The sequence below is a fragment of the Drosophila yakuba genome, chromosome 3L, assembly GCF_016746365.2.
Source record: "Drosophila yakuba strain Tai18E2 chromosome 3L, Prin_Dyak_Tai18E2_2.1, whole genome shotgun sequence".
Lineage (NCBI taxonomy): Eukaryota > Metazoa > Arthropoda > Insecta > Diptera > Drosophilidae > Drosophila > Drosophila yakuba.
In genome coordinates, this window is record NC_052529.2 from 16437005 (window position 1) to 16450560 (window position 13556).

Below are 13556 nucleotides of genomic sequence, written 5' to 3' on the forward strand. Positions count from 1 at the left end.
TTGGATATCTATCCTGGGAATCCCCAGCCCCAGCCCACTCACCTGTATCGTGGTGGACACCGACGGGGCACAGCACTTGACCCCGCGATGGCAGCGGCCACAGAGCTTGGGTCGATACAGCTTTCGGGAAACGCACTCGCCCAGTCGTATCCTGGCAGGACCTAGGCGCTGGATGCTCCGGCACTCGTGGCCCTTCTGCGACAGGAAGATCCCGGAAAAAAGTTGAAAAGGCTGATATTAGTGGCACAGCTTTAAGTATAACTGTTTGCTTCTTTGGAAAAATAGAAGAGGTATGGATATTCTAAGCCACGTGCATTATGATATCATCTATGTATATATTATAAAAGGTTATTAGGGTTTCGTTATTTATCTAATCTTCCATTTAAGTTTAGCTTAACTAAATAGGTAAAGTTCGTGACATAAATAAAATACTTTGCACTAGTTACTGCCCATTAAAATACACTTTCGTTAAACCACAGATCTACCCGTTTCGTGGGTATTTCCCAAAGTGGCAAAAGTGTTTCGTCATTAAGAGGACACTCACTCGTATCCTGTGGGCAGGCTCCTCGTGTTCCTCACGCTTCTCGTGCTCCTTGTGGTGATGATAATGCTGATGGGAGTGGCTGTGGACGCGATGCTGCTTCCGCTTGTGGGTCAATGGGCGGCTACTGCTCCACTTATTGTCCTCGTGGTCGTCCTTGTCGCACCTGCGATTCTGGCAGAGCCGCAAATTGCTCAGTTGATGGCAGCCCGCGTGGGTGGTGGTGTGCCGCGTGGCGGTGCCAAGGCCGCAGGTCCTGCTGCAGGCGGTCCAGTTGCCGCTGGTGGTGCTGTTGTGGCAGGTGGCGTAAACTGCAACGAGTGGGTGGCAGTTAGAGAGGATTACTAATGAGCCAGCTCATGATCGGGGTACTCATTAATCACCGCCAAAAACGCAGTTACGAAACATGCTTCTTGGTGCACTAAAGACCAACCGTTATAGGGCAAAAGTATGTAAACAATATGAAACCACAAGGAATTGATTAAAAACAGGACTAACAAATATTTAAATTAGCAAAAATCATGGCTAAAAAAAATAATCTAAAAGCATTTTCTGTTCACCAAAGACCCGGCTTAGAAAATTGAATCAAAATTTCGGAAATTTTTAAAACTTGGTCGCCTTAAATGAATTGTACTGAATAATGAAGTCCGAGAGGGAATCATTTTCCACCTGTGAGGTGTACGCTGTTGGAGATTGGGATAAGCTAAAGCTGCTGATGTGGAAGAATTGGATTCTTCAGTGGAGCCAGAAAATGCAAATTGTTTTTGCCTTGGTCCTGCCAGTTTTATTTCTTTGTCTCATTCTAATACTTCGCATAATTGTTATGCCCGAAAAAAAGGATGAGATCCGCTACCCAATCGTGTCCATTTCGGACCTGAACCTTTACATGAGGAAGGTATCACATGGAAATAGGATACTGCACGAGAATGGATCCATTAATATACCTAGAAATTTTCTTTGCTTCACTCCAGATAACCCCATCAATAGTGCTATCGTGAGTGCCACTGCGATAAGACTACGACTTTTGGGTACTAGACCCTATGACACCGCTCTGCACATGGAACGGGACATGGTGTTGCACAACTTCTTGGCAGGAATTCAGTTTGAAGAGAACGTGGTGGAAACCAATGATGCAGGATATCCACTTAATCTCAATTACTCGCTCCGATTTCCCAGTGAGCTGCGAACCATGCAAGGCCCCATCATAGACACGTGGCGTACGTCCCGTTTATTTCTGTCCTACGACACAAGTGGATCCCGCAATAGATTGGAAAGCGATGGAGGAGTGCCGGTCGGATATGTTAGGGAAGGCTTTCTGCCAATCCAGCATGCACTGACCATGTCCTGGCTGACTCTGGCATCGGGCATCAAGGACAACGATCTTCCAGGCATACACCTGCAGCGCTTTCCCTATAGGGCCTATACCTATGACCGATTGCTGAGTGGCCTGCGTCAACTACTGCCCTTCATAATCCTGCTGAGCTTCATCTATCCCGCCGCGACTGTGACCAAGTATGTGACCAGCGAGAAGGAACTTCAGCTCAAGGAGATCATGAAGTTGATCGGCGTGCACAACTGGCTTCATTGGGTGGCGTGGTTCGTCAAGAGTTATGTAATGCTTATGCTGGTGGTACTTCTCATCATGTTCCTGATCATGGTGAAGTTCCACGCTTCGGTAGCAGTACTTTCCTATTCCAGTTGGGTTCCTGTTCTATTATTTCTGCACACCTATGTGGTTGCGAGCATATGTCTTTGCTTCATGCTAGCCGTTTTGTTTTCAAAAGCCAGCACAGCCTCGGCTGTGGCCGCCATTGTCTGGTTTCTGACCTATATACCGTATTCATTTGGCTTCTATTACTACGATCGTCTTAGCCTCATGGGTAAGCTGCTCATTTCGCTGATCTTTTCGAACTCGGCCGTGGGATTCGGCATCCACGTCATAGTCATGTGGGAAGGAACCGGAGAGGGAGTCACTTGGAGGAATATGTTTCACCCCGTCTCAGCGGATGATGATCTTACGCTGTTCTATATAATCATGGCCATGAGTTTGGGTTCACTAATGTCCCTATCTATTTGCTTGTATGTGGAGCAGGTGTTCCCTGGAGAATACGGTGTGCCTCGTAGGTGGAACTTCCTGTTCCACAAAAATTACTGGCGGCGATTCGTGCCAAGTTTGGCTGTAGTTCCCAGTTCCCACAACATCACACATGAATCGCGAAAAGTGAGGAGCTGTCGAAGTGCAAGAGAGGTGGGAATTCACTTGCTCAACCTGCAAAAGACCTATGGCAAACACAAAGCGGTCAATGGTATCAGTTTAAAGATGTATCGCAACGAAATAACCGTGTTACTCGGCCACAATGGAGCTGGTAAAACCACAACGATCAATATGATAACTGGCATAGTTAAGCCCACGAGTGGAACGGCCATAGTAAACGGGTATGATATACGCACCCATTTGGCAAAAGCTCGTGAATCACTAGGAATTTGCCCGCAGAATAATATACTCTTTAAGGACATGAGTGTACGGAATCACATTATATTCTTTAGCAAGCTGAAAGGAATCCGTGGTGTCACTGCGGTGGAAAATGAGGTGGGTAAGTATGTGACCATGCTGGCATTGCAGGATAAATCATATGTGGCTGCCAAAAACCTGTCTGGTGGTATGAAGCGGAAGTTGGCCCTCTGTTGTGCTCTATGTGGAAATGCCAAGGTGGTCCTGTGCGATGAGCCCAGTTCTGGAATCGATGCAGCCGGACGCAGGAGTCTTTGGGATCTATTGCAAAGCGAAAAGGACGGACGCACCATACTGTTGACCACTCACTATATGGATGAAGCCGATGTCCTGGGCGATCGCATTTCTATCCTATCTGGGGGCAAGTTGCAGTGCCAAGGCACTTCCTTTTATTTGAAAAAGAGATTTGGCACCGGCTACCTATTGGTCTGCATAATGCAGAGTGGCTGTGATGTAGGAGGCGTAACCCAGTTGATAAGAAAGTACGTTCCACACATAACTCCAGAGCGAGTTTTGGGAACTGAACTAACCTATCGCCTGCCCACCGAGTACTCAAGGAAGTTTGCAGGATTACTGCAGGACCTGGATGAGAAGTGTGCCCAACTGCAGTTGGTGGGTTACGGCTTGAGTGGAGCCACTCTGGAAGATGTCTTTATGGCAGTCAACACCGATAAAAGAGTTCGAGGTGGAGCGGAAGTGCCTCCGGCTGACGGAAGCGCGGGCTTCAAGGACCTAGTTTTTGACAGCAAAACGAGAGAAAACAGACGTGTCTCACGTTGCTTTATGTTTTGGCAGGCTCTCTTCCTTAAGAAGTTTTATACCACCACTAGGAACTACTGGCTGCTGGGGATTCAGCTGGTCCTGCCCATAGTGGTCATGACCCTGACGATTCTCAACTCGCGAGGTGGCAGGATTTACTACGAACTACCTGCTATGCCCATATCCATCAATCAGTATGGACTCGCCTATGTTATATTGGAGGATAATACAACTGATCAATCTTCGTCCTTGGCCGAGTTTTATTCAAAACACTTGGAGCACTACGGCAGTAGATGCAAGCTGTTAAACACGGGCGACCTCAAGTTTGAGGACTACATACTGAGCTATGGTCGAAATTATAGCAAGCGAATTGATTTCCATTTCCTAGCAGGACTCACGATTGCAAAAGATAGTTTAACTGTGTGGCTTAACAATAAGCCGCTGCACACGGCTCCTCTGACGCTGAATTTATTGCACAACGCCATGGCTATTAAATTGCTCGGCCAGAAAGCCTCCACCTACGTAACTAATGAGCCTTTGCCTTATAGCGATGATGCCAGAACTTTGCGACTGAATAAGGGACAAGTGCTGGGCGCTGAGATAGCCATTAATTTATCCCTAACCATGTGCTTCGTCACGGCCTTCTATGCAATACCCATCATCAGAGAACGCGAAACGCGCGTTAAGCTTTTGCAATTCTTGAGTGGAGTTGATGTGTGTGCCTACTGGACGAGTCACATTGTTTGGGATTACCTAATATTCGTACTCTCAGCCTTTTCCTCCATACTCACCATTGCGGCATTCAAGGAGATTGGCTACACAACCGCACTAGATCTCAGTCGATACTTCTATATGCTGCTGGTATTTGGGTTTCCCGGAATTATGCTAAGTTACGCGGCATCTGGATGCTTCTCCGACGCTGCCACTGGCTTCACTCGTATAGCCATTATAAACATCTTGCTGGGAACTGGGCTCTTTTTGCTGTTCATGACCCTGAACTTCGAGGCCTTTCAGCTGAAGGCGGTGGCCGAACAACTAGCCTGGTACTTTCGAGTGTCTCCACACTACAGCCTGGCCAGCTCCACTCGGAACATCCACATAGGTCATAATATTCGACGTGGCTGCAGTATGGGTGGAATCCGGAAACTAACGAAAGATCTGCGCTGCCGGAACGTTCCCATATGCTGTAATATTCCGGACTACTTTGGCTGGCAGAACCCTGGCGTATTGCCCGAAATCACATATATGATATTGGTTGGCTTAACATTGTTTCTGCTATTAGTTATGCACGACGGCAAGGTGTACAATCTTATGGCCGAAAAGTTGGGAAATTGTCTTTCAAAGAGAAAGCGCTTAGACGGTGGATCTTCTATTGAAAACGAGGACGTAGTCGCAGAACGACTGGTGGTGCGAGAAATGATAAACGCGGGACGAAAAGATACACCTCTTTTGGTCTATAACATCACCAAACGCTATAGACGCAAACTTGCAGTAAAGGGCATTTCGTTCCACGTGCCCCACGCCGAATGTTTTGGTCTTTTGGGTATCAACGGAGCTGGCAAGACTTCAACCTTTAAGATGCTAGCTGGGGACGAAAAGATATCCTCGGGAGAAGCCTACATAGATGGCACAAACATATCCACGCATAAGGTGTACCGGAAAATCGGCTATTGTCCGCAGTTTGATGCACTCTTTGAGGATCTGACTGGCCGCGAGACCTTAAACATTTTTTGTCTGTTGCGAGGAGTGCAACGTCGACATGTAGAGCCCATATGCTGGGGACTGGCCATATCCTTCGGATTTGCCAAGCACATGGACAAGCAAACGAAGCATTACAGTGGCGGAAACAAGCGAAAGTTGAGCACAGCCATATCGGTGCTGGGAAATCCATCCGTTTTGTATCTGGATGAGCCCACCAGTGGCATGGATCCCGCCGCAAGACGCCAACTGTGGCGCATAATAGGCCTGATTCGAACTGCTGGAAAGTCTATTGTCCTAACCTCCCACAGTATGGATGAGTGCGAGGCCCTGTGCAGCCGACTGGCCATAATGGTGGATGGTGAATTCAAGTGCATCGGAACGGTGCAAAGCCTAAAGAATCAGTACTCAAAGGGCCTTATCCTTAAGGTCAAAGTCAAACACAAAAAGAAAACCTTTCAGAGAGTTGTGGAAGACTCATCTTCGTCAGCTGATAAACAATCGATCACAGAAACTGATTCAAAGTTTCTTCAAAGGGCTTCTGTTTTGGAAAGCTCTCTAACAGATCGAATTTTAAAGGTTAATCGATTTATATTGAAAGAGATTCCCGATGCCGAACTCAAAGAGGAATATAATGGCCTCATAACATACTATATACCACACGCAAAAATATTGGCTACGATTTTCCAACTCCTTGAAACTAACTCGCATAGGCTGAAAATTGAAGATTATCTAATTATGCAAACGCGACTGGAGGAAATCTTTTTGGATTTTGCTTCGAAACGAGATGGTTCGCAAATATTTACTAAACGGTGAGTGCTCATATGTACATATTTCAGACATGTTATATATATTTCTAATTTCAGGAAATGTTGGTGTTGCTAATTAACTTGTTGTTTTTTTAGGTTTTTTATCGATTTTGTAAAAGCAAATACATTTTATAAGCTGTTCATATATGCACGAGTTTTTGTGTTAAGCAGCCTCTGTATTCTACATATGTTTATCATCAAAGAAGACTCTTTTCTGCGATATTACGAAACATACTCCAATACCATGAGTACTAATTTCTGCCCAGGACTAAATCCTCAGGTCCTGCGAACCCCTCACTAGATGCCGCAAATGCTCGATGCTTCACAGTTAATTCGCCTGAGGCTATTCCTCGCAGCTGCTGGCAGGAACGCTTAATATCTTGTTTATTTATTGCATTCTGCGCGTTTAATTAACACTTAATCCCTGTGTAAGTAATTACGCTTCTGCTCCAGCATTTACTGGAGCCTGCTCGTGGCCTCCAGTCTCGTGATGGAATAATTCATCTTCATAAATATGCGCTGCATTCTCCACTCGGTTTTTGGGTAGGATGTGGGTACTCCAGTACTGGGGTACTCGGGTTCTCGGGCGCTTAAAAAGCATTAAGTTGCGCATTGGACACAGCACGACACGCCCCTGAGCGCCATTAACTCAGGCCAGTGGGCGGGTTGAGGAAGTGGACACAATGGGATGGCCACAGCCATAAACACACTTATAAAACAATAACAAGGCCATGGCAGTGGCAGTGGAAACGAGGATGCACTGAGAACAATAAAAACTAAAAGTAATCAAGAATGGAGTACCTTTAGGTATAAGCACATTTAATCTTAAATCCTAAAAATAATTGTAATTACCAAATAAAAATGATTGAACATAAGTATATCTCGTTTAAACATTTGTTTTCTCTTAGTGCAGAGCACAACTTACCATCAGCTGTTGGATTCTCACAGAGCCACATCTTGCAACAGTGGCCGGGAACTTCGACGAGGCGCGGCGATCGGCAGGAAATCGTGTCCTCCGGCGCCGGGAGCTGCTCGTTGGGGCAGAGCGTGGAGCAGGCGTGGCGGCCATTCTGCAATGCCACATTAAAATACATTAAATGTGGCCCATTGTTGCTGCTGTGGTGTTGTTTATTTAGCTTTGGCCAGCCAGCCGAAAATAAAGTCATAATGTAAAGAAAATATTGGCCCAATCGCACAAGGACGACCGAAAGTTGGCTGAGTCCTCGACTGGGGCACGAACTTTTGCCTCAAGCTAGCTGCCTTATGTGTACTTTGGTATATGTGGTATATGGCAAAATTAACATTTCGTGCAGACCCTCACAGCTTTGTTTGTAATCCACTTTTCGTCTCTAAGCGTTCACACAGTCCGCTGATACTTTTTATACCCAGTACGTATCTCTCGCATCGTCACGAAATTGCATTGCATAAATTGCATGTGCTCGTGTTTGTATTATGCCACATGATAAACTACCAGCGCAGCTGGAAATAAGGTGCAAAAACCAAACCAGACTTGGAATCCCCCAAAACCCCAAAACCCGGGAGCAGTTAAAAAACTTCATTGTGGCCATAAAGCAATGTCAAGGATTTTGGGCTAAAGCAACTTAGAAGTGAACTTTAATCGTTGTTTCATGTGCAAGGATTCACCATAGCCAAAGGTGTAGTTCTATCTAGACTTTTAAGTTAAACAATGCATTGCAATGGTTATATGTTAACTCCAAGGGCATCTTCTTACAGCAACCTAGTAATTATTTACCATTTAATTTAATTTATGATTTTTATTCATCGAAATATCCCTTGTTCCCTTCCCTATTCATAGTTTGATAATCCCTGTTAAGCGCTGTTTTAATCTCATTAGCGAAATACAGTTTTCCCCCATTATCGTCTCTATCAAATTTTACTGTGTGATTTTGCAATCGTAGTTCCGGGCATTTTACGCTGTATTTAAATTTTAATTAAAATCTCAACCCTGCAGAGCCATTTGGTTTCAGATGGTGCAAGTGGTGCCTCTAATCCCACCAAAAATGGAATAAAGGGCCAAAATGAAGGCTGGAACTAAAAGCGCCAGGAGCCACGCTGAGCACAGGTTAAACAACAACGACTGCGAAACTGCATTTGGCTTTTGGCCGGAATGCCTTCTGTGTCCCAATATCTATATCTGTATCTGTGTGTCTCTGTATATATAGTACATATAGTACGTATCTCTGGATGTCTGTGGCTTGTGGCCAACTTTTGTGCGGATGGCCCCAAGCATTTGGCCAACGGCTGCAAGCTGCGTTTTGGTACCCGCGACTCACCTCGCAAACGCATTGGGTTTTACAATCCAATTTAAATGTGACTCCATGTGCGAATGTCGTGTTGCCCACACTGCAATTGGCTGCAGGCGAATCCGAAGCAAAGACCATGTGCGCATCCAGACGTTGCATTGGTTTCCATCGTTGACACCAGCAAACGTAGTTGGAAAAAATAGAAAATAGAACATAGAAGATAGAAGATTTAAATGAGCATTAAAACGGGTAAGTTCTGGAAGGCAAATTGAATTGAAACAGCTTATCTCTTTAAAGACAAAACATTGCTTCGGCAATCAGTACCTCTGACTTGTTTATTATAACATACATTTCATTTCATTTCACTTCGCCTTCTTTTCACTGCTAATTTATGTCATCAAATGCGTAATACATGTCGTATGTGTAATGCCAGTGAATGGGAACCCAATTAATGTCAGTGCTGTTTGTTATAAATTTCACCAGAATCGCATATTTGCAGCACAAACAATAGACCTGCTGCCATTCCACCGTTTGCCTTCGTGTCTCATCAAAATTGATATTGACAAATGCCGCTGCTTTATGGCATCCCATTAGCTCGCTAAAGTTTGTTTTTGCCTCATTCTCTGTTCTACAGAGAGAAAAATATGTGAATTGATTTTTTTATAAAATTAGAGGGTAGCAAACCTATCGAATTTCGAATATTTGTTGATTTACACCAATTCTGTGTGCACTACATTTTATGTTTACATTTCAACGCCTTTAATTTCAATAGAATTAATTGTTTTAATGGCTTTGGTTACGTTTTGTGCAGTGTTCTTTTGCAGATACTGTTCCTCTGTCTGCTGTGTCTGCCTTTGAGCAGGTTCTTGTTTTGGCCTGGCCAAAAACTCGCATGTGTAGCCGCCAATCACAATTACTCGGGCTTGTGGGGGACCATTTGCAATCGCACAGTGGGGCTGAATGTGGCCCATAGACGGGGATTGTGGGCTGAAAGAGGAGCCACCCAATTGTGTTTTTGTGTGCAAGGGGATCGGGTACGTGCCCTGTACTTTTCCACTTTGAATTGATTTCACTGGCGACGTGACTTCTGCGAAAGGACGAGGCGGACGTGGGCGCCCGCCTCCTTGGGCATCATCATTCATTTGGCATCAATGGTTAATGCGAAAATTGGCATTGCTAGCTGATTGTAATGAATATGGGCACGTTGTCGCATCTTTATGACATTAGCAATCTACGTTTATTATTGAAAAGTTGCCTGCGAAGGTCGGACAATGCCGGAAGTATCTACGTGTAGTGCGCCCCTCCTCACTCCTGCGATATCCCGTCATTTTCCGAAGTGCAATCATCTTAATGTGTTTTCCCTCGAACGCGGTATACACATGCACCCCTTGACAAGGGCGCTTTGTCTGGGTGAGTTTACTGCAAGGATCCCTTATCCTTGACTAGACAGAGTCACAGCTGCACAAGGATATAAAATACTATTCGCGAAAGATCCCACACGAAACCCTTTATTTAGTTCTTAAATGTTGGTTGAATATTCTACCTTTGACATGTCACTAAGATTTTGGTGTAGTGTTCTTTTATTTTTGCTCAATGTATTTATGTAATTTTTGTATTTTCCATTATTATATATTTTTCCCCTTTCGTATTTATAAAAATCTAGATATCAAATAAAAAATTCTTGCTCATTACTTGATTATCTCGTTTTTTATGTTAGGTAAAACGTTTTATCGCAAATCTATTTTCCAATTTACAACCACAGTTTTGATCAGTATTATCAAGATCAACTTTACATAATCATGTAAAAATAATCTATATAGGAGAACGTTGATAAATAAAGGTACAATTAGCGTTTTCGTCGTCACGACTATAAAATGCCCAGTACTTTTGTAATATTACCAAAATGAAGGGAAACTTATGCCCAGTACTTTTGTAACTAACTAGTAATCCATCTAGATTTTCATTTGCAAGCGATAGTTATATGCCATAGATATAGATATAGATATAGTTATTTCTTTTCCACATATCACATCACATTCCACAACCCAACATACCCTGTAGCTTTACGAGGTAACGAGTTAGAATATAAAAGCTCCATCAAATAGACGTTTCATCATTTCGAAAAAGTGTGAAATGGCTCTTTCGTTTTCGGTGCTGTGGCAATTAGTAGTTTTTCTAACCGCTGCACAACATTCGAATGGAGAAAACTTCGAGTACATTTTGGAGGACGAATCAGTGTTTTCGGAATGTATGGATGCACCGCCGGGATATGCGAATATGAGCGGATTGTTTGATACTTCCACCACCAACTTTGTAATGGGTCCAGAAGGTGTTCACGTGGACGGATACCTAACCTCTACGTGGGATGTACAGCCAACGGATCGCATTGAGGGTCGACTAAAAATCGTTCATTTCGAGCGTGGCATTTGGCAACCGACGGTACTCAATATGTTGGTCAGAGATTTTTGCAAATCTTTTCTGGATCCGAAGCAGTATTGGTACAGTATTTTTCCGGAACATATTAGAAACAGGAGCGAGGCTCGAGAAAAATGTGTCAACCACAAAGGAGTATGCATGGTTCAATGATATTCAATGTTATTCTCACAAGTTTTTTTTTGCAGACTGTTTACTTTGTGGTACCTTATGTCATAAAAATGCACTTCGGGCTTGGGTTTGTCCTTCCTTCTGGACGAAATCGGATGGTATTTACCTTGGTAGCAATTGATGAGAACGATGTTCAGCGACCAAACGGAATTTGCTTTGAGATAAGAGGGGATTTTTTTAAGATTTAATAACTCAGTTTTCCCTATTACTTTTATTTATTATTTTATTATTTTAATTACCTAGTAATACGAGTTACTTATTATTCTTTCCTTTGAACTTTTTATGTTTTTTTTATTTCTTGCATTTTATTTATACAAATGTTTTGTTGAATGTTTCAAACATTAAAATAAAAAAAGTCAAGATGCAAGATACGATTGGCAATCGTAGATATATTTATATATATAAATAGTTATAGATACCACTTATCACTTGGGGTATGAGCTTTTCTTCTGAAGCAGAGTGCTCTGAAAAGTTCCACCATCCATAAACATAGTATATACACCGACTACTTCCTGCTTAAGCTCGATGTCCTGCCGTGCGAAATGAACTCTTGGCCTCTGGTTGTCTACCCTTTCTGATGGCGTGACACATTTTTCGGGACCCCGTGTTCCTTTGTTGGGGTCATCAGCACCGGCCCCGCCCACAGCCTTGCGCCCTGTTTGGGGTCACGTGTGCGCAGTTTATTTGTTTTATGCGGCCTCTGCGAGGCTCTGCCTTCGGACTCGTTGCTTCTTGGGCTGTGTGCAGTGTTTGCCTTACTTAGAGTTTTAGATTTACTTAAGTCGTTGATGACCATGACCAAATAAAGTTTCATTTTGTGCAAAGATTTACAACACTCGAGCGTGTGCGACAAGTTTTGAGTGCCATCCGACATTGGCCCCCGAGCGGATCATGGAAAGGCTACTGCAAAGGCAAAGGCAAAGGCAGTCCGAACAAAAGTTAGAAAAGAACTCTTCAATCTGCAGCCCATGCTGCGTATGCGCAATTTTTGCTGCTCGAGTGTTTGCTTGGGACATGTTGTGATTGAGAGCTGAAAACTGTGCCCAATTCTACTTCACAAACTGAAATGTGCACTAAAGATTGCCAATGGCCCTGGGATATGTTTGGACACACTTGGCAGAGGTTTTAGAATGGAGTGAAAAGGTGCGTTCCAGTACTATAAGGCTCAACGACCCCAAAAGAGCTTGGCAAAACTCTATTAGTTAATTAATTTAAAGTCTTACAGAGAAAATTATCAATATCTAAGACTTAATATCTAATATATATAATATATATAAAATGCCATTCACCTAAAAGACGCAAACAATCACAAGTCCCAATTCTAATGATTTCGAGAAAGTTTCGAAAAGTGACTTTGCAAGACATTAGCTCTATGTGAATTGGCCTTACTGTGAATATATCCTTGATATCCTTGCAGCTCATTGAACTTTTTAGTCCATGACTTGTTTGTAAGAACTCTTCATTGCTTCACGTATTCGCAAATACCATATGTTTGGCAAAGTTCATAGCGTTTCTGAATTTTTCGTGTTCCGATAACATTCCGATTTTGGCCGGGAAAAAAATGCAAATAAGGGGCAAGTTCTCGAGTTTAAATAAACTTGTTCAGCATTGAGTGGACAATGCATCAAGGCCCTGAGCAATTGTTGTCTGCACAGAGGAAAAAGTCGCAAAAATGTTCGTTTCCAACTACAAAACCCAATACCGCAATACCTATAAATTTTAGTTGTATTTATTATTCATCAATTATATTTTATTACTACATACACCATATATATTCCGACGTTATGATATTTTTGTCTGAAATATGATTAGATTCTAATTAGCTTGCTGTTCGCATTTTCCAATATTTGATGTTGGATATTCAATACCTGATTTTTCTTTTCCTGCGCTGATGCCAGGCAATCGTGTGGGCCATTGAAATGGACCCGGGGCACAACTGGTCGGTGGACTACGTGCCGGGGAGTCCGGAGCTCAGCTCAGCTTGGCCGGATAACTTTTATTTTGGAGCCGGCCATACACAAACTGTATTGGCATTTGACTCAAAACTTTTGACTCTAGCGGAGGGCGAGGGGCGGAGGGAAATAAGGGCCAGTGTAATACAAATACAAGTGTATATGCAGCTACTGCCGCAGCACGATATGGGTTGAATTTGTTGTAACGCCCTCGAATCGAAAAGTTTCTGGCACAGTTCGGACTACTGCTGTTTAATTTTGAACAGCTTTCTACGACATCGTGTGGGGAAGTGGATGAAAAGCATTGGGTTCGGAAAAAGAGCATGGAAAATGGCACATGTCGAACCGAATTGAACACACACAGCTAGTCGAAAAAATGAAAAATGTTTGGCAAAATGGAAAATGAAGAAAGAGAAT

General features: G+C 43.4%; 3 protein-coding genes across 4 annotated transcripts in view; 2 read left to right on the forward strand and 1 right to left on the reverse strand.

Moving 5' to 3' along the window:
* The window catches only part of LOC6534295 (basic-leucine zipper transcription factor A), a 52166-nt gene that overhangs the window by 11460 nt on the left and 27150 nt on the right, over positions 1 to 13556 (reverse strand). For both annotated transcript variants that reach the window (XM_015195063.3, XM_015195064.3), the window contains exons 5-8: positions 8614 to 8693; positions 7245 to 7389; positions 545 to 852; positions 43 to 195 (exon numbers count right to left, since the gene is read on the reverse strand). In XM_015195063.3, coding sequence (XP_015050549.1) covers positions 43 to 195; positions 545 to 852; positions 7245 to 7389; positions 8614 to 8693 — 686 coding nt within the window. The remainder of the gene's footprint in view (positions 1 to 42; positions 196 to 544; positions 853 to 7244; positions 7390 to 8613; positions 8694 to 13556) is intronic.
* On the forward strand, positions 883 to 7188 carry LOC6534297 (phospholipid-transporting ATPase ABCA1). The gene is made up of 2 exons (XM_039374877.2): positions 883 to 6322; positions 6377 to 7188. Exons 1-2 carry the CDS (start codon positions 1182 to 1184, stop codon positions 6393 to 6395), a joined length of 5160 nt encoding a protein of 1719 aa, XP_039230811.1. The 5' UTR covers positions 883 to 1181; the 3' UTR covers positions 6396 to 7188.
* Positions 10216 to 13022, forward strand: LOC6534298. The gene is made up of 2 exons (XM_002094943.2): positions 10216 to 11151; positions 11205 to 13022. The coding sequence occupies exons 1-2, from the start codon at positions 10717 to 10719 to the stop codon at positions 11373 to 11375; spliced, it is 606 nt and encodes a 201-aa protein (XP_002094979.1). The 5' UTR covers positions 10216 to 10716; the 3' UTR covers positions 11376 to 13022.